Source organism: Marmota monax, unplaced genomic scaffold, assembly GCF_021218885.2.
Source record: "Marmota monax isolate L192 unplaced genomic scaffold, Marmota_monax_Labrador192_F-V1.1 WCK01_AAM20220418_F8-fsc00057, whole genome shotgun sequence".
NCBI lineage: Eukaryota > Metazoa > Chordata > Mammalia > Rodentia > Sciuridae > Marmota > Marmota monax.
Window position 1 is genome coordinate 4979547 of NW_026693933.1, and position 26184 is coordinate 5005730.

At 35.4% G+C, this 26184-nt stretch overlaps 1 protein-coding gene across 23 annotated transcripts in view; it reads left to right on the plus strand.

The window, feature by feature from the left end:
• Positions 1 to 26184, plus strand: part of Hdac9 (histone deacetylase 9) — an 857477-nt gene that overhangs the window by 522092 nt on the left and 309201 nt on the right. For 19 of the 23 annotated variants that reach the window (XM_046463549.2, XM_058585330.1, XM_058585328.1 and 16 more), the window contains 3 exons: positions 150 to 360; positions 768 to 985; positions 17579 to 17842. In XM_046463549.2, coding sequence (XP_046319505.1) covers positions 150 to 360; positions 768 to 985; positions 17579 to 17842 — 693 coding nt within the window. Of the gene's footprint in view, positions 1 to 149; positions 361 to 767; positions 986 to 17578; positions 20215 to 26184 lie in introns of those variants that run through there. The other 4 variants (XM_046463559.2, XM_046463557.2, XM_046463558.2 and 1 more) reach the window with 2 other exon arrangements.

The window sequence follows — 26184 nt, forward strand, 5'->3', positions numbered from 1 at the left end:
ATTTGTTAATTTGGTTAGTTTAAAGACAACTCTTACCCATTGGATATGTTCTTCATTTTTATAGCATAAGAAACTCATCTACTGATGAAGAGACCTAGTGACCCACATGGATGAAAGAGGATTAATATCTTTGTTATTTCTTCTCACAGGCTTCGAATTCGCTCAAAGAAAAGCAGAAGTGTGAGACACAGACGCTCAGGCAAGGTGTTCCTCTGCCTGGGCAGTATGGGGGCAGCGTCCCGGCATCTTCAAGCCATCCTCACGTGGCTTTAGAGGGGAAGCCCAACAGCAGCCACCAGGCTCTCCTGCAGCATTTATTATTGAAAGAACAAATGCGGCAACAAAAGCTTCTTGTGACTGGTAATTTAATAATGGCACCATTCACAGGTCATGTCAGGACTTTTATTTTATCAGTGATCCAGTATAATGTCTCAAGGCCCTGATAAAGATTTACTGTGCCATACAAGGATCTCCCTGGCACCTGGTACCACGGGGAAAGGCTATGATCCTTTATTTATTCCTCTAGATCTGTCAGGTGGGGGTGGATAGAGAACTCCCTTCATTTAATCTTGATGCATACCAGGCTAGCCTACTTGAGTCACCTGCTCAGACACATTCCTGTTCCACCACCTGGACTAGCCTTCTTCAGAGGCTTGCCTGGCACATGGCTTCTTACCTTTTCCTAAAATTATGCGTGAATACATCTATATATAGGCATATGTAAGCACACATACACTCATTCACGCATACAAATAATTGTTTTTCAGGTGGAGTTCCCTTACATCCTCAGTCTCCCTTGGCAACGAAAGAGAGAATTTCACCTGGTATTAGAGGTACCCACAAACTTCCCCGTCACAGACCCCTGAATCGAACCCAGTCGGCACCTTTGCCTCAGAGCACGTTGGCTCAGCTGGTCATTCAGCAGCAACACCAGCAATTCCTGGAGAAGCAGAAACAATACCAGCAGCAGATCCACATGAACAAAGTAAGCCTGCAAATCAAGCCAGAATATTGTGACCAATATTGTAATGTTGGTTTGGAAATTGGGGTTCTATAACTGATATGGGTATCTAAGAGGAGAATTTTGGAATCCGTTACAGGAGAAAGGAAACTACTGTCTTAGCCCAGTTATATGGGCTCACAAATGTCATCACAATACCAGTGTTGTCACCATTGTTACATTCTTGGGAGATAGGTAGCAAAATCAAGATCATAGATTAGCAAGATATTTTATGATTGAATGCCTGTTGTAATATACAAGCACATCCAGGCACATGTGCATGAAGCCCCTATTTTTGCGAAAAGGACTTGAAGCATAGTTGCATACATGTGTTGACAAGTTAAAAAGTTTGCATAGGTGATGGCAGATAGCAAGACTAAGGTATTGCTTAGCAAGTTGTATGCATGTAGTTTATGGTTATATTTTAGTATGTCCCACTTCATTCCAAACAGCATTTGAATCAGATTCTCAGAAACTTATAATAATTTCTTTCTGGTGGCCCTACTGAGGCTGAAATGGACAGTGGATATCTATGTCCTTCCAAATGCTTAGGAGCTCTCCTGCTGAAGCAACTACAAAAAAAAAAAAAGAAAGAAAGAAAAGAAAAAAGAAAGAAAAAACAAACAAACAAACAAAAAACAGTGATTACAGTATGATACCTGTCAGAACAGTAAAGCATGTTCTACAAATTTGTACGCAAAATGATCTTTCCCTCTCTTCTGTGCCATGTCATCTACAAGTATGTTTTAGAGGGATTATGTTGAAAAGTGAGACCCTATTTACTGAAGGACGATAACTACAACCTGACTTAGCAAATGCTTTATTGTATTGTGATATAAAAAACAAGCAAAGCAAAACAAAGTAAACCTTCATTAAACCTTCATGAGAAAAGGTCTCATTAGCTTTCTAATGACAATAGGAAAAGATATTGTCATCATGTGCTGACTCTATTGATAATATTGCTGACGTTTTCTCTTCTTTTGGGCCTCCATCTTACCAAGGGAGCCATGGTGTGGGAACATGGGCTGCAGAGTGCAGAACTGAAAATAAAATTCTTCCAGCCCAGCACTTTGCTGCTTTCAAAGATGGTGTGTGCAACATGTGGGATTAGAGTGTTGGGAGTGGGGATGGCTGGCAAGGCCAACTGTCTTTCTGCCTTCTTTCTCTGTGCTTTGCACTCTGTGTCATCAGTTGAATGCTTTTTAAAATTGTGACTGTCTAAATTTGTCAAATAATTTTGTATAAAATCAATCTCCTTCAGAGAAGAGCCAGCTTCTTTTCCTGCTTAATGGCGTAATGCCCATCAACTTGAATACACATTTGCTCTATTATGGTAGTTAGGTTTGTTATTTGTTTTGTGGTTTCTCAGCACAATGCAAAATTACTAGGTATTGCTGAAAATTGTTGAGTGTCTACTGCAAGAAACTTATGTGGGAGGGAATGTTAGCAATTCTACTTTTTGCCTTAAAATCCTTTGACCTGGGATTAGGTTTATTTATAAAAATTAGTATTGAAGTATGTGTGTGTGTGTGTGTGTATGTTTGAGTGATTCTCTTTCCTTCAAATATGTGGATATATATATTCTGCTATAGATAAATTAGGTAAATTGATCCCTTTGAAATCATAGTCTACATTGAATACTTTTAAGAATATACGTATATACACACACGCATATGTGTGTGTGTGTGTGTGTGTGTATTTTTTTTTTAACCTAGAGTTACCACAGTTTCAGACTCAGATGGAATGCTCAGATGGTATCTTTCTTTCTTGGTGTCATACTTGAGATTTTGACAGGCGGATGCTAACCCCAGTCACAGGATAAAACTAAGATGAAAAGCAGGCATTTGCATTGTAGCAATGACAAAAGAAAGCCTTATCAGAAAACTTTTCCCATGTGGAGCTGATTCCTTGGAATCTGTTAAGAATTCTTCCTAAAATTAGAAACAAACCTATACTTTAAGGTACTTATTTGTACAGTGGTTTGATTATTAAATCTTGTCTTAATTAGGCAAAATGAAGACCAGAAAACTTCAAAGTACAAAGCTGATCTTTATATGTTAACCCCTCTCAGCTTGGGTGTTTAGATTACTCACACAGGTCTCCAGTTGGCTTTCCTCCAAGTATGTATTCCATATGTTTAATCAAGTGGCATGTGCACATCAGGTATTCTCCAGATTTTGAAAATATTTTACCTGCCCTCAGTTGTCTAAGAAAACAGAGAAGAATCTATTAAAGAAAATATTGGACCTGCATCCTATTTTTAAATATTATCTATAAAACTTTCAAGAAGGGAGTTTCGACTCTTCATCTTCCTCCCTGGGATGATGAAGACATTTACTCCACACTGGGTCAGGACTATAACGTAAATGCCAAAAGCTAAGTTTCCATACAGAAATATATTCATGGGTACTCTAACCATTTAGAATACTGATTAGTAAGAAATTACCACAGAATCTTATATATGTCATTTCCTTCATTATCATGCTTGAATCTTTATTAAATCCATTAGAACTGGAGTTTAGATAGTTGTCATCATGAAAGTATGGCCATCACTCATGAGATCCTTACCATAGCAAGAAATATAGGCACACATGAACCTGTAGGTATGCACATGACATATTCAAAATGTCTTTTCCTTTTATTCTCTTAACTTCTCTTTGGTTCTTATTTTGAGTATTTAGGAAAGCAAGAAATGAAGTTTGAACAAAGAAAAAAAAATAAGTAGATTTATATGTAAGCCAACATCAGATGAATACAGTTGCCCTTTCTGTCTGAAATTTGTAGTGATGTGATTGAGTTGCTCATCAACTTCAGAAGAATTATAAGCAGACCTAGAGTTCTAGAAGCATCATTGATAAAATGATGAATATTAAATTTTGAAGAATCTATCATATATATCTATATAACATAAATGTTAGTAATCCTAACAGATGAGTTAGCTGCCTGTGGTCTTATACTTTCATGATAATTACATGGGATATTTGTGTATTTAAAGATTATTTGACTCATAATTATGGTCTAAGAGTTCAAGAATTTAGCAGAAATATCCCTACAGTTGGTTTATACAGTATTTTTAAAGTTATATTTGCCAGTAAATAATGCAGGATGTTAGAAAGGAGAGTGCTGACTGCAGAGGAAATCCTGTCAGAATGATTTATCTCTGCTTATGAGTGTGAATACCTCATTTTCACTCAAAGTGTTTTGAAAAGTTTAATCATAAGAAAATTGTGGCTTAAAACATTTCTTCTTTTGGTTTTTTTTGAGACATTTTTTAAAATTTACAAATGCATTAAACAATTTCTATTGCCAATATGTGGTATGTTTATACTGTGATGACTTACATTTTGGTAAGCTTTTTCAAAAAATGAAGTTTCTTTATACCAGTACCAAAAGAAGACTGTTGCTTTTTTTTGCCAGTATATTTTGTCTTTCCTGTTGGAAGAAAAAGCATTTATAAAATAGAATTTTCACCCCAAAATACAAAAGAGCAAACAAACAACAAAAAAACAGGATATTAGTACTTTTCTCCTGAGCCCACTTGAAGTTTCAGTATTACCAATTTAACTTTCTGGTAAAACAATAAATACTATGATTGATTAAAACAAAACACACCAAAGTTACTTGGACATATTCATGATTTTAAAAGAGTTTTCTAATCACTGCTTGCAAAACAAAAGGACCATCTCTAGCTACATCAATATCTGGGTATTATGTGCAGCTTTTCCAAACTCTTCAGACATTTTTGTAGAGTGTATTTTAAATTCATTTCTGGCAAACACTACCCACCCCCACTCCCATTTATGACAACATTATTCTTTTAATTTTATTTCTTCATCATGGTATTAATAGAGTAGCATTAATTTGTATCTCTTTTATCTAGAATTTTCTAATATTTGTTTTTCATATTCCATCAGATCACATCTATGTGAGCAGAAATTTTAAGAGAAGTCTTTGTTTCGTACTTATTTGACTGAAATACTCATTTGTGTATTCAGCAAAATCTTATTGAATTCTCACTTTGTGCAGACACTGTTTCAGGCACTAAGTAAACAACATTCTGGGCCCTCGATGAGAGAGCAGAGTGCAGGGTGGCCCACTCAAGTAAACAGCACGGCTTGCTTCGTATTGAGATAGACAATGTGAGGAAGAAATGACTTCTTTTACAAAATAACATTAGAAATTTATTTAATTACCTTTCTGGATTATATTGTCCTTATTATATATTTTTTTCTTCTTTCCATTTTTACTTTCTTTTTCCTCCCTTATTTCTAGCTCTGTGATAAATTTCTTACACATTCCTATGACTGGATATCAGCCAATACTTTTTTAAAAACACACATAAATCATGAGATGATATCTTATATATGTCAAGGTTCAGTCTAGATATAAGTATTTATTATATATTTATTACTATGATACTTAGGCATTTTGACATGAGTACTATTTTATCATAATAAAAATATATCTAAGACAAGACCGGTAAATGGGAGGCCAAGCAGATGTCCTGGGTTGCCTCTATTAAAACAGGTAGATGTTGTTTTCTGACAAGCAAGGCAGAATATGATTATGTTCAATGCTGGATCTGAGTAAATGGGGATCTTTCATTAGTTTTGTTTTGTTGTTTTGGGAGAGATTTCTAATACGTTATATTCTAAAACAAGAAGTATATGTTTTATATTAGCTTTATTCTAATAAATATGATTTTATCCAGGGCTTACCTGTGCGTGGATTAAAATTTTAAACATAATTATATAAAGAACATGTACCAATCTTTGTTTTATTGCTACCCTCTTTCTCCTAGTGTCCTTGCGAATTTAATTAGCACCTTCTCCATAGATACCTTAAGACAACTAGTTGAACTTAAATAACACCATATCCCTTTCTATGCAGGATCTAGCATGGGCTGACTTCTCTATAACAGCATCTGTATCTGTAGTATCCTCAACCTTAGCAACTCACTTCTTTTTTTTTTTTTTTAATTTCCAGAATGTGAATTTTACAGGGCTTAAACTAAGCAAACTAATCTGGTTGATAAAACTACCAGTTGACAGAGATGGAATTCCAACATAGATTGTATGGCACAAAAGTCTGTGTTCTTAACCGCCTGTTCCTGTAATTTCAGTCTTGTTCTTGTCACCAAGCAGACGATAAGATTTTCCTAATTTTAATTCTGTTCAAAGTACAGATCTCATAATTAAAAACAAGGCAAGAAAACATGTATAAAAAAGGAAAGACCATCTTATTATGATCATTGTGAATTGTTTGGATTTGCCAGGATGAAGAAATCCCTTTTCTCTACCCTGTTTCCCAGCTTCCCATGCTTTGCCCTCCATTCAGTTACTCACTTCGCAGTTTGCACTTGGGTTTGGCGGTGGGACATTCAGATATCCTGATCGACTGCAGGGCTTTCCAAATGGTGCAGTGTGCATGCAGTGCAGAGCCACAGGGCCAGCTACAACCACATCACATTTTGTTCCTTTCTTGTATGTTGCCACATAATCTTTTTTTTTTTTTTTGATTGGACAAACATCTACTCACAAGAGTGAGTGCTCAGCAAGCCTGAAGCTGAAGTTTACTGATTTCATCAGGTTCAACTGAAATGCAAATGTTGGCATCTCATCTATGGGTGGTTGGAGAATGCTTTGTTTTAAGTCTTGAAAAATGGATGAGTAGAAATTTGAACAGGGCTTTCATTTAGGAAAGTAGGCATTACTGTTGTCAGGATTAATTTCTCTCCATTCATTTGACAGCTTGTTTCCATGCAGAGTCTTTAATCACCAATTTAGGATTACGTTTTGCCCATTAGATGGATAGCATGTTCAGAAACTTCAGCAATCATTGAAAGGCAGTTTTAGTTTTATAACAGTAAAAAGCCTTCTAGATTATTTATCTATCTGTGAAGGTTTATAAAAGAAACTTTGACTTTACCCTCACATATATAGATGCTATTTTGACCTGATTAGCCCAATGTAAATAGATCCTCATAGGTATGTGGGCTTTAAAAAAATCCACTTATGCTACGGTACCAGCTTACATCACCACAGAGAATTTATATAGAAGCATTTTGCTATATAATTACAAGCTGATGGTTTATAATATACAGAAAATGACTTGTTGTTTTATATTAGATGTGATGAAATCCCCTGTTTGGAAAAGAAACTAAAGGACCATTTCAGTGGATTAATGTGTAGCATTCATAAACATTCCCAGTGCTGCTCTTACAACTTGAAGACCAAGGGGAGGGACCTTGACCTTTCCTTTTCACTCTTCACTGTTAATCTAGTCAGAGACGCTTTCATTGAATGAGAAAAACAATAGTTGGACAGGACTATGAGGTAAGAAAATAGGGGAAAGAAAAAATATCTGGGGAATAAAACCATATGAATACTTTAACTAATGTTGATTCCATGGAGTTCAAAGGAAGAGGGAAGCTAAATAATTTGATTGTTTCCCAACCTTGACAAATAGTTTTATTTGACAGAATGAAATAATTAAGTCTCACTGAGGAATTTTTAATATAGCTAATTGATCTGTGGACATGAAAACCACCAGTGTGTAGCAGTGTCTTTGTTAAGGCTTTTGTAGTTTGTAAATTCCTGATTTTAGTTCTTCTTCCTGCGTCTTTCAGCTCTTTCTCTAAATACTTAGGAAATCTGAAGGATTATAATGACCTTAATGTCATCTGGTCTAGAGTATTCCCATGTCTTCAGGAAGAATTACATCCAGAGCTGTGATCCTAGACCCTAAGCTTACTGTTATTGTCTTCTTTTAACTTAATTCTGTCAACCAGCAATAAAAACTCACTTCAACAAAATAACATCCCAGCATAGAGAAATGGATGATGTTCCACAAAGATCTGTTTGTTAACAACCATTATGCTGCATACTGTAAATGCAAATGAAGAAGGCAGATTCTTTCCCTGACTGTCTCTCAGACCTGCAAACAGGAAGTTATTATCAAAAATGGCTGTGTCTAAAACATAGCTAGTGTGAACTGCAAAACCTGAATTGCTTGGTAATCTTTTCCAAAAGAAGTCGCTGAGATCTTGAACAACTACTTATTACTTTTGCAACTTGCATCAAGGTATTCAACGTTTGTCCAATAATTCTCAAATCAGCAAAGTGAGAGTTACACGAGAGGATTATGTGAAGGTACTTTAGGAACTTGGTAAGCACTAACAAAATCACAGTGTTCATATTCTCCTGTAGCATTGTGGTTCTGTTTTTCTTATTCTGTCAATTAAAAAAAAAATGTTGTCTGGAAGTGCTAGAAAATTTTCAAGACACACATTTCCCACTTGCCTCAGTATTGCATCAGGTTACTTTGTTGTAAACCAAATCACTGAAGCTTGTTCCAACTCTCTCCTGTGTTTCTGTATTCACCATGAAACAGAACTCATTTTCTCTTTGGAACAGTAATATATTTAGTGATTGGATTTTTTTTTTATCAAGTATAATTTCCACACAGTAAACTTTATTCTTCTGGATATACAGTTCAGTGATTTTTGACAAAAGTATATCATCATACAATTATCTCACTCCAGATATAGAACAGTTGTTTCAACTTCTAAAATGTCCTTGTGCTGCTCCTTTGTAGTCGATTTCTACCCTACCCCCAACTCCTGGCGAAATGGTTGAATTTCTGACATAAAACAAATCACAAGTATGGGGGAAGTTGTATTTTAAGAGCACACAGATATCATCCCTAACTGATCTAAATCATAGAATGTTCAAGCAAGAAGTGACTTTAGGGATTATATTCAGAGTTTGTAAGCTGCAGTCTATGGACTGGGCCCATCCATGGGTCTTTTGTCTTTGACCTTCCTGGTGTCTTAAAAAGCTTTCAAATGATTAGTTAATTCTTAAAAATAGAAAGATTTCAGATTAAAAATAATGGATTTCTGGCATTCTCTGAGAAACTGAGTGGTCCAGCTACACTGGGCCCCTGTTTCCCTGTGTAATTATCATCTAGAGCTTTAAATTACTCTGCAGTTTACCAAAGCCAAGAATGGGTCCTCAGGGAGAAAGGGTGAGGTCTTCCAGTTGAGTGACCCAAGGACCACTGGCTTTGAGATGGTGTCTGCTCAGAACTCAAACATCTGTTTGAGTGTTCGGTCACTCAAAAACACCAAGCAAAGAAAATGAAAATACCTTTTCTCACCAAGCCTTTAATTTTTACCCTCAAGGAGCACAGGAGGAAAACTTTTAAGAAAAACAAGGTACTCTCAACCGAAGATCGGAAAGATTTCAAGGGGGAAAAAAAAATCCCATTATGTAAGACGTACAAAAAGGAAGTCAGCTTATTTGTGTTCTAAAGAATACCGCCTAAGAACTCTGGCTACACTCTCTTGCTGAGGAGTGTATGTTCTGAAAGTCGAGCCTTCCTGTTTGCACTTTACCTACCTAAGTTCAATCTTTCATAGCTGCCATGGTGATTATTTAAAATGCAGATCAGAGCATTGCTTAATGCTCCCCTGTTGTGGCTTACTGAATGTAGGATAGAATCTGAAAACATTAATGTGGGCTTCCAAGCTGTCATGACCCAACTCCTGTCCCTTCCCACTGCCCTCATCTCCTCTTCCCTCCTTTACTTAGCTCCAGCCACAGTTCTGTATGGAGTACTCAGCCTCCAAGTCTTCTCAGGATTTGAGTTTGTTATTGGGGGTCTGTCTTAGTGCTAACATCCCCTCTTTAGAGGGGCCTTCATTGCCCACCTAAACTAAAATGGACATGCATACTTATCCCTCCCCCCCATCGTTTGTGACACATGGACTCCTCTGTTGCTTTCCCTTTCTGTGTCTCTCAGTGCTGGGATCTTGGTTCATTAACAATTCTCTCCTCAGGACCTTGCATGTAGTAAGAGCTCAATAAAAGTAATTGTTGACATAATGAAAGAGTGGGTGGACACCTCTCTCAAACTAACCGAGAGAAGAAATATTTGAATTTCCTTTCAGGAAGAAAACAGTTAAGTTATTGAAATATTAGGAAATTTTGAGAAATATTTTCATTACAGGCATTGTTTTGAACAAACATTTAGAGTTAAAAAGATGTTTATTAAAAATCCACTTGGTCCATAGATTAATTTTATACCTCTTCAGTATTGGTAAGAAAAAGGATGTTTGCCAGTTAAAACTTTTAATTATGTAAATAATGAACCAATATTTAGAAAATCTTTCCTCTCTTGTTATTTAATTTTGGTTCCTCTGATTATTTTCCTAAAATGCACAGAAGTTTTAAATGACATGTTTTGGCTTGAGGCGGGAGTCCTGTAAGTAGACCTCTCAATTTGAAAGCTCTCCAAGTTCTGCCTGTTGTTTTTGAGAACAGTTGGTACATACCTAATCTATTTGTGAATTTGAGACAGAATTTTATCATTATTTTTAAATCTAGTTTCCTTGGAGCTTAAGAAAAAGGTTTTATTTTCCCAAAGAAGAATATTACATTTATTTCACAAAAAAATAAAAAAGAAAAGAAAAATGATGAACTTGTGCAGTTGCCATTGCCTGAATCAAAATCTGTCTTAAAACCTGAGGCCAAATAAGGAAGGGGTGAGTTGTGTTAAAGGTCATTTTGCGTCGTGTAATAATCACATTCTAACACGTGTGCTTAATGATTTCTTGACAATGTCAGAAAATTAGATGTCCATCCTAAGCAGATTTTCTCTTTACCTATTCCTATACTTACTTGGTATTTCATATCTGAAGCTATTTGTGGGGACTCTGAAGGATTTCTGTGGAAAAAAAATTAAATCCTAGAATTTAAGGATATTGTATTTAAAGGCACTTATGCTTATATTGACTTGTAGACTTGTGTTAAACCATGTAAGTTTCATAGAGATGAGCTTAAAGTTCTAATATTTAAAGATTAATGACATGGCCTTTAAACATTATTTAATGAATTTTGCATCATTTGCTGATAAAATATGATGCTTACGGGGAAGGTAAAATACTGAAGTTGTGATTTGCTCTAACCCCATCAGGCATTGATAAAATCTGAAGAGTTTAGTTGCAATACTTGAAGGTGTTAGACGTTTGGTCATTTGCCATGCTATCTGGCATATAGAATATCTGTGTCAATGTGTATTAGTATATGGGTGTTCCCAGCCCGGAATGGTTGTGGATTGCCTGCTGTATTCTTAGTGTCCAGCACAATGGCTGTACAGTTTTATGGAGAATACTAGAGTCACTGACAGATGAGTAAGAGCACAGATAAAAGGAAAAGAAGAAGCTGTGCAGCCACTGTCTTCATCTCAGCTGGGGTCTCCCCCATAGTAACTCACCTGGTGTCAGACGAGTGGCTCACAGTGTTTTACAGATGGGGCCTCACCAGAGATTCATGCAGGCTTGCACATTTTATCTGTCACACAGATGTTTCGTCTTCTGTTTTCTAGCCAGCAAGGCAACAGCTCAACTTTGCTGGAGGATCACCTCCAGATGTTCAACCAAAGACAGACCTTGGTACCCCACTGAGAGTAAGCAGACATTTCACTGCATCTGGGGCCACTCAGCAGCAGTACAAATTAGAAAAGGGTTAGCCATACCATCCTTGTAATGGTGATATTTGTAGTTCAAAAACACATAGAACACAGCATTGTCTAAATGCTTACAAATAGCACCAAGTAACTTTTCATTTTAAAAATCTGAAATAAGTCAAACCTGGCAGGCAATATTTTTCTGTGACTTTTGTTTGTGGATTTTCCTTGCTGATGTTAATTGCTAATTTTTCCATTCTGGCAAATTTGAGTGTTTAAATGAAAACAGCTTTAGTTAAATACCTCAAGTAAAATCAGAAGTGCAGGTTAACTCTCTCTGTGCATTTATACATTTTTATAACACTGTCCCTGGGATGTCCCATTTCTCTCTCTCTCTCTCTCTCTCTCTCTCTCCCTCCCTCCCTCCCTCCCTCCCTCCCTCCCTCCCTCTCTCCCTCCCTCTCTCTTAATTTGGTGGCTCTATACAAAAAGAAACTTTATTCCAGAAAAGATAAAAAAGTGGTTGTTACTGGTCATGTAGACATTGACATTGCTTCATAACCTAGGAGAAAAGTGTGAAAGCATTGTTGCTCAGTATTAAGTTAAGTGTTCATATATTTATGAAGCTCCAGCTAGGTGTTATGCAATTGATTATTAGGTACTAGGATAGAATATGATGAGAAACATCAAGCTCATGACTTCATGAAGTTTAAATTCTACTGAGGGACGTGAACAGCTACGACTGTAAACAAAAATAGTTACATGATGCCAGACAGTTAGAAGGAATATAAAGGAAATATCAATGAGACAACTATAGAGGTAAAATCTGATAAGAAGGAACTTGTTAGGAATTTAAAGATTTGAGGAAGTGAAGAGAGGACAGTGTCTCCTCAGACCCTGTGGGAGAATCAGGTTGGCATGTTCATGTTCTTAGGACAGGCAAAGGTACTGTATGTAACTGGAGTCCAAGAATGAAACTGGAGGAGATATTATGAGAGGTCAGGTGGGGCCAGGTCCTAGAATGTCTATGCACCATGTTATGAGATTTGTATTTTATTATAAGCCTAAGGAGAAGCCATTGGAGGACTGCACATAGAGAACTGATATCACCTAAACTATATTTTGAAAAGAATTACTAGAACTACATTAAGAGAAGGAACCATTGAAGTCCAAGAGGGCAAGATGCAAGCCTCAATAGTTGATTATTTTGGAAGTTCTTAGAGAAAACAATGGTACTTAAGACTGCAGCGGTGGCAGAGGAAGTGGAGAACTGTGTCCAGATACAGGCTGCATTTGGAAGACTGGATTGCTGAGGACTTGGTAATAGAAGGAATAGAAAAGATGGGAGAAAAACAAGCACAACACCTAGATTATTGACTCCTGCAGTTGGGTGATGCTGTTTACTCAGATGAGAAAGATTGGGTGATCAGTACATTTGGGTGGGATGAGACTAAAGATCATTTTTGAACTATTTAAAGTTTATGACGATACTTTTTAGATATTTTAGACCCAAGCATTTAGTAAGCAACTAAATATGCAAGGTTAGAGCTCAGGGGAGAGATTAAAATTGTTTATATTAATTCAGTTGTCATCATAATATAATTTTCAGAAGAGAATACAAAGAAGAGAATAGAATGTTTTAGGTTTCTGCTATTTTTTTAACAATCAAATTCATATTTTGCAATCTCGGAGATTAAGTTGACTTCTTTGGGGCATGAGATTCCTTTTTTATAAAATAAGGGTCTTAAGAATGTTATTAGACATTTTTCAACCCCAGAATTTTATATCTATATGATTTCTACTCATAAATTGCTTTTTTATGTCAAAAATATTTCTTTTATAAACTGTTAAGGAATTCTACTTTTGGAAAAAAAAAAGAACATTTTGCCATTTGGCTTTTTATTACCAAGTGATCCCAGTGTTATTCATTCTGGCTTTTTTTTCCCCTTTCTGTTTCCCTGAGTACATCAGGAGTGTAGATGAAGTCAGAGGAATTACTGGAACAAATGCCATTGTTTCTGTATTGTGTACTAAAAATTATTATGTACGGTGTCATATATGTATCTGTGTTTGTGAGGTTGTGAACACTGATAAAATTTGATTGATTAACTAATAGAGGTGATTTCTGGGTACTTCACTGGCCTCAGAAATACATTAATTTTTCAGAAATACATTAATTTTAAGATTTCAGAAAGGATTCTGTTAAAATGGACATTGAACACTCAAGATTTTATCTGAATTAGAGTCTTCTTTGACTTGGTGTCCATGGAAAATTATATTCTAGCACATTAATGCTCAGATTGTCTGATCTTTGGCTGCACCAAGTGACATCAGTCTTGTTTTACAATATGCTCTGATTTTTGTCTTTTTCCACTACCTAAATTGGTTCACCTTCACTGACCCCTCTTAACATCTCATTTACATGGCTGATGGATTTTGCATCTGTGCTATCATGAATGACCTTAATGAGAGAGATTCTGGTCAAATGATGTGGATAAAAACCTAGCTGATATAGATTCTAAAGAGAATGAAAAAAAAGAGAAATGACAAGGGGTTTCAAGAGAATGAAAAAAAAAAGAGAAATGACAATGAAGGGGTTTCATTGTGGAGGGAGAGATACAGCAGCAGAGAGAGGGTCAAGGGAAGTTTCTCCCTTAAGATAGACCATATTACTAAAACATGTATAAATGAGAAAATGTCCCAGTAGGAAGGGCCACATAGGACAGAGGGCAGAGTGCTTCACTGCAGGAGTAGATGGGATCCAGGACATAAGATGAGATAGGAGTGACAGTTTGTTCATTGTAACAGCAGGAAAGTTGGAAGGAACCACTTGGTAACTGCAGTGATAGAAGGATGCTGAGTTTCTCTTCTGCTGCTTCTATATTCTCAGTGAAATAAGAACAAAGGGATCAGCAGGGAGTGAGGAAAAGGCAGGGATGTCCAGATTTGAGAAGAAAGAAGGCACTACGAAGCAGTAGTTGGAAAAGTAAAAGTGAATTAACTAGAGAAAGGGAGGAGGATTTGCAGGCAGCATAGAGGGCCATCAGAGGCGCAGGGTTATGAATTTAAAGAGAAAAACTCAGCATGATTTTAATTAGTTTGTTTATTTCCTGGCTCATTCAGCTGTTTGAGTTTGGCAGAGATTTAGTGTGAACCAAGGTTAGGAGTCTTCTTTGTCCAGTAAAATTCATATTGAGGAGGGTTAAGCGGGATCTAGTCCAGCAAGAAGGGAAGTTAGCTAGTGAGGGGAGCATTGGGCAGTGAGATTTGGCTTGGAGGACCCACTGGAGGTGAGGAATGGTTGGAGTCCGCAGTATTCAGAGAGTGATCCAAAACAAAAGAATGGTGCTTGAAATAGAGATCTAGGAGACTTCTGTGCAGTCACTGTTGAAGACGTGGAAGGTAAGATCTTGGTATTTTGAGCTGAATTAGAACAGAATACCCCAACTCTGGAGGTTAGGAGATCAAGTGACTGAGAGGCCATGTTGGCAACAGGAAAAATAAATAAATAAAAAGAAAAGCAGCAGGAGAAAAGTCTTTTTGCTTAATGAGAGGTGACCATAACCTCCTCTGGATTATTGAATACTCCTCATAATATCAACAAACATCCAGAAGCTGGCTGAGGTTCAGAGCCACCCTCTAGTAATCAGGGTCTTCTGACATGACATTACATAGAGCAGCGGCCCGTGCTCTCTGGCCTTTCATGTCGTTGGAATCATTTCCACCACCCTCTTGGGGGTGTCTGCTTGCCTCTTGTGTGTCGTTGTTCTACCAGCTCTAAGGAGCCATCTCCCGTTAACCTTTCCAGCTAAGCTGTGATAGCAAGAGGGAGCATTTCTACAGCTGAGTGAGCATCCATCCAGGTGAACTGTCAGCATTCTTACTGCAAATACTTTCTTGGAAGGGCTCCTTAGCTTTCTTCAACTTTTTTCAGATAAATCCCTTCTTCCCACAAGACCCTCTAACTTTCTCTTCATAGGAAGTAAGGGCTGTGGGCCTGACTGATGTCCTTTCCGTCTTTGAAGAATAGTGGACATTTGCCACTCAGTGTTCTTTCTTATCCCTCTTTCAGCACAAACCAGGACTTTTCATTTAAAATCTGTCATGCTTTTTATGATCTTGTAGGTTCTCTTTCTAAAAGCAAATTCATGGGATCCTACAATTGTGTAGTCAGAATTCAGGACTATTACATTTCTCTTTTCTTCAGCTTCACAGAGGTCCGCAAACTGTTACGAATTTAAGACAGAGATTGCTGGTTAATGTTTAGCATTGGATCACAGGTACAGAATATAGTTGCTTCAGATTACTTTAAGACATTCAGAACAAGATAACAGGAATATTCTCCTTGTGCTGACTGTCCAGGAAAAATAGCAATTAGACTGTCGGCACCAAGGACATTAATATTGAAACTGGCTTTCTTCAGTTTGATATGGGTCTTAATTAGCACGTGTTCTCTTAGCTTGATCCTGTCTGACTTAGGTCCCAAGATACTTAGTTCTCATATATAGTTCATTCTAAATTATGCTTTATTTCTGGAGATTCTCTACCCAAACAGCATAAACTCCAGCCTCATCTTTCCAGCATTTTCTTCCAGTCTTCAAATCCCACCAGCCTTTCCTCAGGGAAACTCCCGTTTTCCCCATTCCCACTCCTATATCAAGGAGGATAGACCCGCATGGCATCCATGTTCCTTTCTTTAAAGCATTTTTCCTACGTAAAAATAAAATCTTCCTTCTTAAAAAATAGTAAGTTTATTTATCTATTTCATGAGTTTCTCACACACTGAAATCCAGGCCTTGAGGGCAGCACAATGGCTTTTTCTCATGCTGAGCATGCTGTCTTAAAGACGGAGATAATTATTGAACAAATGAATGAAAACTCCCAAGACATCTACCTATAGTCAAAATGAGGGGATCTGTTGGTGTGTTCAGAAATATTTGAGATGGTGTGGACCAGAGGATGTCTATAAGCCTAAAGAGCTTGCCCTTCAAAGTTTGAGTAATTATGTATTCAAACTTTAAAACATGTTTAGTTTTAAAACCTAATTATGTCTGAGTGGGAGGTTAACTTAAATTTTATGTAGAAAAATCTGTATTCATGGTTTTTTAGTGGTGGTATTCTAAGTGTGCTGCTAGTTATAATAATTGGCATCTTGCTTGCATAGGCATTGACTTAGCAAAAAAAATTCTTACCACCCTTGAAAACTCAGTTTGAGGTCTACAGATGACCAGTCAATAGAACTATTATGAAATAAAACAAAAGGCCCATGTAAGATGAAATCATCTTTAAACTATTTCGCCATTTATTGAGTCTTTGTTATGATATTTTGTTATTGTTTAAATTAGGAATATCATCAGTTGTCTTTCTTAATCACCAAGCAGCTAACCTAAATGTTTTTGAAGATTACATGTAATTTAATCTATAAAGTAACCAAAATGTCTAAATAATAATTTTTAGATTGAAAGTTAATTCCTTGTTTCTTTCCCATTACTCAGTTTCATTTTTATTTATAAAAACATTTGAGTGTATCAAATTTTTTAAGAGTCCTGTGCCTTTTTAAAGTTCAGAATTTCAAAATAAATGTCTCTGTGTTTTATAAGTGTATCTGTGAAGGTGCTTTATCACTTGACTATAATTTGACTGTGTAGGTATTGAAAAATTAGATAGACATGAAAGGCTACTTGCATTTGTATTTGGGGCTTCTATAGAGGTTAAAATTTTTGAAAAATTAGATCTGGGAAGTTTTGTATTACTCCCTTTCCTCTTTTGAGAAAAGTATTATTTCCAAGCTTATTTGTATTAAATGGCCTACATCAAACCTGTCCTTGTGAAAGTTTCATGGTTTCCAAGGACACAGTTTATTTACCTTTTCCCCCATTTTCTAAGCGCATTAGGGAGTAATCTATTTTTTTAAAGGCCAATACAGATGGCAGGACTGCTTCAGATTTTGTGTTACTGAGGAAGCTGTTGCATACAAATTTATTTTGAAATTATGAGCAATGATTAAAAATCAGAGGGTGTTGCAGTAGAGTTATTAGAGGTCAAAGTATAATTTGCTGTTACCATCAAGAACTATTGACTTTTGAACCCCTGAACACTCTCTTCTAGCTGCTTTCGAAATCTATTGAACAACTGAAGCAACCAGGCAGTCACCTGGAGGAAGCTGAGGAAGAGCTTCAGGGGGACCAGGCCATGCAGGAAGACAGAGCGCCCTCTAGTGACAACAGCAGTAGGAGCGACAGCAGTGCTTGTGTGGATGACACACTGGGACAAGTTGGGGCTGTGAAGGTCAAGGAAGAGCCAGTGGACAGTGATGAAGATGCTCAGATCCAGGAAATGGAATCTGGGGAGCAGGCTGCTTTTATGCAACAGGTAATAGGCAAAGATTTAGCTCCAGGATTTGTAATTAAAGTTATTATCTGAACATGAAATTCATTGCAGGTTTTGGTAAATGGATATCATTTCCTATTAGTTTATAACTCTGAAGGATCTGATTTTAGTGTTTGAGGATTCTAATACAGGTGAATATATATATCTATGTAGAGATCTGTCTGTGTTGATCTCTAAGTAGATATCAAGATTTAATTGAAACTCCACTGGTAAGAAAATACCTGTTACACTAAAATTATGCTACATAATATCCAAGTAATTAATAGGCTTTAAATTCATTCCAAAGCCTGCTGCACCATTTACTTCTAAGGAAAATGAACTCACTGCTATTTTTAGTTTATCTGTTGAGATCAGTGACTGCTGGATGTACTCATCCAGTCTGATCAGTGAAACATCCTATTAGTTTTTGGTCTTTTTGAACATATAGAATCCGATTTTCACATCACTGTACATAATGTATCATACTACTGTCTTGAGCACTGTTAAAGGTAGTCTGCCCCTCCTTCCTCTCTCTTTTTTGTTAAATATAAATATTCTGGTTACCATACCAGTAGTCCTAGGCTATTGTGTAGATTGCAATTGAAAATATTAGAAATGCAGGTGGTTTGAAATATGTAAATGCAAATTGGAGTACTTTAAATATAACATTATGTCTCACCTAGCACTGCACATTTTACTTTTATCTTGTGTAATTTGATGACATTGTGCATTGAAAAAAGATCAAATGAAGCAGATGCAAATGTTGGTGAGAAGTAATGTGCAACATTATGGTCCAATCAGATACTTATCGTATCTACAACTGCAGAAAATACAGTATGATTGTCACCTGATAGCAAGTCAAAACCAGTTTTTAAAAAAGGTGTATTGTATTTTATAATCATTATGACTAGATGCTCTTAGATATAATTCCATAATGACATGGCACATGCCATATCATTTTGGCAAATGAAAAATTATGAAAGTTGGGTTTAACAAAATAATTTACTTGTATATAATGCACCTTCAGAAGGACTATGTCCTTTGATGCTATAAAACACAAACAACTTTGAAGGCAAAGAAGACCATGTTTATTTAAGTCAGTTCTTTGTCAGGTTCCTGCTGTTCTCCTACAGAAAAGTGATTCTGTGAGGCTGAACAGGAAATGCCTTGTGGAAACAGGAAGTCCAAGTGATTCATGTACTGAGGAATGTAGGAAAAAAAAAAAAATCTGAGGATAGTGTTTTACTCTTTCTGTTTTTAAAGGGCACTCTATGAATTGATTTATTGTCTAAGAAAATAACACCACAAGTAGGGAAATTGTTACGGAAGCTTTTCACTGGAACATTTCCTTCATATTCCCTTTTGATATGTTTACCTTGTTTTATAGGTTTACTTTTGTTAAGCTAGTAAAAGGTTCATTGTATTAAGATCCCTTTAATATGGATAATCCAAATTGACCTAGAATCTTTGTGAGGTTTTTTTCTATTAAAATATTTATATTTCTAAATTCAAGGTATTTTAAGGTGTAGTATCCTGTTTCAAAGGAGATATAGCAGTTTTGCCAAATGTAGACATTGTTCAACTGTGTTACTGGCACGTGTTGTTTATATTTTGCTGTGACATTTAAAAATATTTCTTTAAAAATGTTACTGCTAAAGATACATTATCCTTTTTTAAAAAGGCTCCATTCAAATTAAATTAACATAACTAGAAGTTAGAAAGTTTAAAACTTTTCCATATAATGAAAGTCCTTCTGATAATTTGACAAATAGCTATAATAGGCAACACTCCCTATCACCAACATATTGGCTAGTATATTCCTTCATATTAAAATGACTTTTTTGTCAGTTGTTTTGCATTAAAAATATGGCATGCCTAAGATAAAATTGTATATTTTTTCCATCTCATAAATATTCATTTTCTTCAAAGTCTTTTTTCAATCTCATAAAAAAAGGGATAGTGCATCTTTTAAAATACATTTTATTTGGGGAGGAACATGTGGCTGAGCAGACTTTTGTATAATATTACTTCAAAGATATGTAATCACAAACAAAAAAACTATTTTTTATAATGTCATTTGAGAGAGCTTCATCAGTACAGTTGGTGGACATTAATTGTTTGAATTTGACAGTCTTTGAATTTAATCAAGAAACTACCTGGAACCAGTGAAAAGGAAAGCTGGACTTAAATAATCTTAGAACTAATTGATAAATGTTTCTTTTAAAATCTACTGTATTTATTATAATTTACACCCTTGAAGGTGATCTCTTGTTTTGTGTTGTAAATATATTGTTTGTATGTTTCCCTTCTTGCCTTCTGTTATAAGTCTCTTCCTTTCTCAAATAAAGTTTTTTTAAAAGATCCCCTTTCATACATTTGGCTTTGTGTAAACTTTATATATTTAATTGAATTTGAAACTTGTATGCCAGGTCTCATATGCCAAAATATATTGCCATTTTTTTTTGTTGAATCAAGAAAATAAAGATATTTTGAGAAGTTACTTCTAATACCATTAAAAAAATAATCATTCAACAATAAGGACTCTAAACTATTTACACCAGCCATTATCAAATAGCAAACATATGTAAAATTTGTTGCATTCTCCTTTTTCCCAGTGTGAATTTTCCCATGATATGCTATCATCTTTGGTATTTAAATTAAAATGTCAACTTATAAATATAAAACTTCAAATAAATAGATGTCAGTTCCTAACTTTGCTCAACTTAAAAATTATTTTTAAAAAGCTTATTATAATCCCTTGATGATAACAAGCATTCAGTAAATATTAAAATGAATAATTTTCCAACTATTATAATAATTACGCTTATCACAATGAGATCTTGAACTACACATATATAGTGACAGGGAATAAATTTAAAGAGAAAATAGTAATTAAATGAGCTCCCCTTGCATGGTAACAATTGCTGTAATACTAGTGTGAAGAACAAAGAGCCTAATCAGGTAAAGGGAACTGTACCATACTCGTCCCACGGGCCAGGCAGTATCTACTTACTCCTCTTCTGAGCTGTTGCCAGCAAAACTCGAGTCAATGCTTCATAATGTGTTACGGTGTTTTGGTTCAATAGGTTAAAAGTAATTTTTTATGTTCTTTGGTTCACTTAATCTAATCTTCAGTAGTGTCGTACAGATTTATGTTATTCTAAGTTACAACAGTATTGCATTAGAGTGTTAAGAAATATAGAGCTATAATTATTAAATATTACATAATGCATTATCATTCTATGAGACCATAACTTGGATAACTCAGTAAGAATTCTGGAAATACCATTAATGCTAATTATAATTTTCTGAAATTTGGCTTTGGACTATTATTCAAAAGATTAATTCAGAAGAGATCCTAAAATAAGATAGGAATTGATGAAATAATGGTTTTATAGTGTATATCTGATTTCTGAAATATTATATAAAGTAATCATTTTAATAAAAAGCATCATTTTTTTTCTCCTTAAAAATATTTCTTGCCAAGACTTGGTATAAAAAATCATTAGAGTTTTTCTTCTGCAGTAAGCCTCCTCCCTGGTGAAGGTGATTGCTGAAGGGTAGAGTACTACTTTTCATAGATTGCCTTTAAGAAGTTTTTATTTGTTTCATACTTCTTTCTTCTAAAGGATGTTATAAAGGAATTTTTAAATCTATAACAGATTTTTTTTAATTTGGCATTTCTTGGTGGTTTTTTTTTTCAATAATTGGAACATGATATTATAAGTAACTGTAGAAGGTATAAATGGTGGGTGTACATTTGAGGATTTACAGTGATAAATAGTTGAGGGCTTTAATTGTAACCAGTTGTAGTGAGAAGCTTTGAGATACAAGAGAAGGCTTTTGAAACTATCTTTCCCTTTATTATTGATAATTTTTCCATCTAATATAGGAGAGTGATCAAAGAATTCAGACAAATAAAGGGAAAATGGGTTTATGACTTTTCCACGAAGCTCAGAATATATTTGGACTTAAAAAGGTTTCTATTCATACGGTTTCATATCTTTTTGTAATAACTTCTTTGAGGTTTATGAACTATTTAGACAATGTTTCATTTTTGGATCATCTTGATTTGCCAAAAGATTTTTACTTTCAATGATTGTAGCCCTACAGTGCAACCAGACATCCTTGCAAGCACTTTGTATCTATTAATCCTCTCAATCTACTCACATCTGTCAACTTGTTCAGGCCTCACTTATTAAGTAAATAACACTATCATCCCATCCTAGAGCTAAGAGCACTGAGCACTGAGTAGTAAAAGTCAAGGTCACCCAGTTAGTGGCAGTCTAATTTTAATGTGGCACCAGAGTCCTTGCTCTTAAGCTTTAGCACTGCTCGAAAGCTTGTGCAGCAGTTCTCTTGACATGTCCCATTATGCTTGCTTCTGACCAGTATATTCAATTGATCCTACTTCTCCATCCAGTCCATCCACCATCCACTTCCCATTAGTATTTACCAAACTGTTTTGAATCACTTGCCTCTCTCTCTTCTTTTAATTACTGCTACAAATTACAAGATTAGGATTCTTTTATTTTCCCTAACAGCTGAGGGTTCTAATTCCTGCAATGATGTATTCAGTCATTTTTAATCATTAAAACATGGGGGGTTTTCTTTCATTTTGTCCCTGACCAGTTCCAGTACTGAGATGGAGTAAAACAGAGTGACTGTATCTGGGGAAAAAGGACTTCAACCAGACAAGTTGACCTTCACCACTGCTCATCTGATTCCCCAGCCAAGGCACAGAATCCAGTTTTTAAGTAGGACCCTTCTGTTAAAACATTTTTAACCCGTCAGGCATGTACTTGATAATCATTTTTACCTACATGTTCTGTATAAAATGTTGAGGAAGGAAAAACAGAATCATCCATTGAGTTGTAGACCTCTGAAGCATTTTTTCTAATTAGAATGTGCAGAAAAGTCCTTTTGAGAGAAACAGATTCTGACCACACTCCCATAGGTTCTGATCCTGTAGTCCTGACATGGAGCTCAGGAATGTACATTTTTCAAGCCATTTGGGAGAATGGTTCAGAAATGACTTTGGAGATGGCTAACGACCTTAACCTGTGGCCTGATTCTGAATAGCTTTTACCTGAGATTCTCAATTCTTTGGTTCATAGTTTCAGAATATACTTCTCATATTTCTTGTATAATTACCCTTGTTTTCTTATTTATTTTGACCTGTGATTTATCATCACTACATTCACTGGTATTCCTTCCATTGATAGTATTTGTTCTTTCTTCTAATTTAAATTATTTCTAAGCTTATTTCTAGAGCTGTAGTTGACCAAGATTTGGCTAATTATTTTTCTTAAAAGTTTCTGTGCTATTTGTTGTGCTTTTAAAAATTGGGATAAAATTTTAAAATATAAAATTTACCATTTTAGGCCTTTTAATGTGTACGATTCATTAGTTTCTAGCACATTTGCAATGTTCTGCAGCTAATGCTACCAATTCCAGAACATTTTCATTATCTCTGCTTCTTAAGCAGTCACTCCCTGTTCCTGTATGCTCTCAACCCCTGGAACCATTCACCCACTTCATATCTGTATGGATATGCCTATTGAGGACATATTGTATGCATGAAATCATGCAATATGTGGTCTTTTGTCTCTGGAAGGTTCATCTGTGTGGTAGTAGGTATCAGTCCATTTCTTCTTGTAGCTGTATACTATGCCCTTGTATGGATACACTGCATTTTGTTTATCAGTTCATCTGTTGACAGATGCTGGATTAGTTTTAGTTTTTGTCTCTCATGGGTTATGCTGTTATGAACATTCATATACAAATTTTTGTGTTTATGCATGTTTTTATTTCTTGGCAGTATATATCTGGGAATAAAATTGCTGGGTCATAGAGTAATACTAACTTTCTGAGGAGCCACCAAACTGTTTTCCCATAGCTCAATTATTTTCACTTCCCACTAGTAATACGTGAGGGTTCCAATTTCTCCATATCTTCTCTGACACATCGTTTTCCTGCTTTTTTGATGGTACCATATTAATGGGAGTGAAGTGCTGCCATTTTTGCTCTGGTTTCCATGTCACAAAGAAGTAATGATTGTGATCATCTTTTCACTTGCTTATTGCCAGATGCATGATGGAGAAATGTCTACTCAAAGTCTTTACGTACTTTTAAAACTGGATTATTAAGTTGTAAGAGTGTATTAAAATATGTTTTGCTTATTATTCCCCTATCAGACATATGATTCCCTTGATGAGCGGACATTTTAAGTTTTACTAAATCTATTTTATCTCTTTTTCCTTCGGTGCATGTGCTTTTGGTATTGTAATTAAGAAACCATTGCTTAATCCAAAATTGCAAAGATTGACCCCTGTTCTTCCTTCTCAGAGTTCTGTGGTACTCACTTGTAAGCCTTTGACCCCTTTTGAGTTACATACACTATTTTTTATAAAATTTTCTTCCATGCATTTGAGTTATTCTTAAAGAGATACTATCTTAATGACTGGCTCCATTTTTTCATGCATCGTCTGTTTTCCTTATTTCTCTTTGACTTTGGTCCTGTGTTTCTGCCCTTCCTGCTGCTAATTCTTGTTGCTTTCTAGTATTTGATACATTTTATTCCCCCTTTTCTTCCCAAAGAACCATTTAAATGCCACAGTCTTGATGTTGATTATGTCTGATGCAAACTGAGTGAAAAATTAAGGTTATTTTCCTTTAAGGGATGCTTTATTCCTTGTACTTTTTAAAAACTAAATTGGTTATTTCTCTTCATAGATATGATTTTAAAATCCTGCCCTTCACTCATTTTCACTTATGTCTACTTTGCACTTAAATTTCATGTTGCACTTAAAGTTCATGTTGTTCGTGTCTTTCCTTTGATTTTTATGCCTCTGTTGATATAAAATCTGGAAAGACCCCCTGATTTACTGTGTTAAAACTGGTAACTGCATATAGTTATACAGCACTTAAAATGTGGTTGGTGAGAATTGAGATCTGCCTCAAGTACAAAATGCACACCAGATTTCAGAGACATAGTATAAAATTTTATTAATATCTTACTAAGCATGGTGTTGATTACATATTGAAATAATAATATTTTAAATATCCTATTATTAAAATTAACCTTGTTTTTTAAAATGCAACTACTAGGGAATTTGAGATTATATATGTGAATTAAATTTCTGGCTTACATTGTATATTTTTATTTCTGCTTTAGATCATCTCTATCTCATCATCTCAGATCTCATCACATCATTTTGGAAACCAGTGGGCTATAAAACCTGAACCAATAAATATTTGTTCTTGCCAGAATCTTTCCATTGCTCTTAGTCTGACACAGAGGCACAAAATCTAAGTATTAGAAGAAATATGTGACATCTTACTGGTTTAAGGGTTCAAAGATTTTTTTCTCCTCTTAAAATGATGATTAAATATCAGTTTTATCATTAATATTAGTTAGAAGGACAATTCATTTACGGCACTTACTCTCATCTTAAAGTTAGTAAATTCATCTCTAAAGTGTGCTGGGTTTTTTTTTCTGCTCCTTTATTTTGTCAGTGAAAACATTTAGACACAGGTATGGATTAGTATGAAGTTATCTTTGTTAATCTTCTCTCCTTTATTTCATATGTGTAGTTAGTCTTCCTGTTTCTAATTTCAAACTCACCATCCTTTCACTTTCCCTCTGGCTCTGCTTCCCCCGGGGAACTACCTTCGTTAATACTAAAATAAATTTGTGGTCTTATCATTGCAATAGCCTCCTTGGAATCACTGGGATGTTTCTACAAATTTGATTAATATACTGTGATTTATCAATGCCATATTCCCATTGTCTGTGGCATGACTTACCTGGTGATATCATCCTAATTGTTTTCTTTGAGTGGTATCACGAAGTTATATTCTTTGTAATTCATTTTTTTGTCTTTTATTTATTTTTATTGGTTGTTCAAAACATTACAAAGCTCTTGACATATCATATTTCATACATTAGATTCAAGTGGGTTATGAACTCCCATTTTTGTAATTCAATGTTACACTTGCCCCACCCAATATATTCTAATTACTTAGGCACCTTAGTGTATTTCCCACTTGGACTCCAGTCCACAGGACTTGTCTTCAGCTTTTGAGCCTATTGAGGAAGCCTTAGACTTCCTTGTTCCAAACCCTGTTCTGCTTTCTCCCTGTGGCATCTCTGAATTCTCTAACCCACCTGAACTCTCCAGTCCAGTTTGGAATCAGTTCCATATAAATCACCATTTAATTCTTCTGTAACCATTACCTTTGTATCTTTGTCTTTTGTCTTTTGAGTTTAGGGAAATATATTGTGTTTCTCTTCATTCCTACCACCATCCAAGGAACCTGTGCTCACTTAGACTTCATTTGAA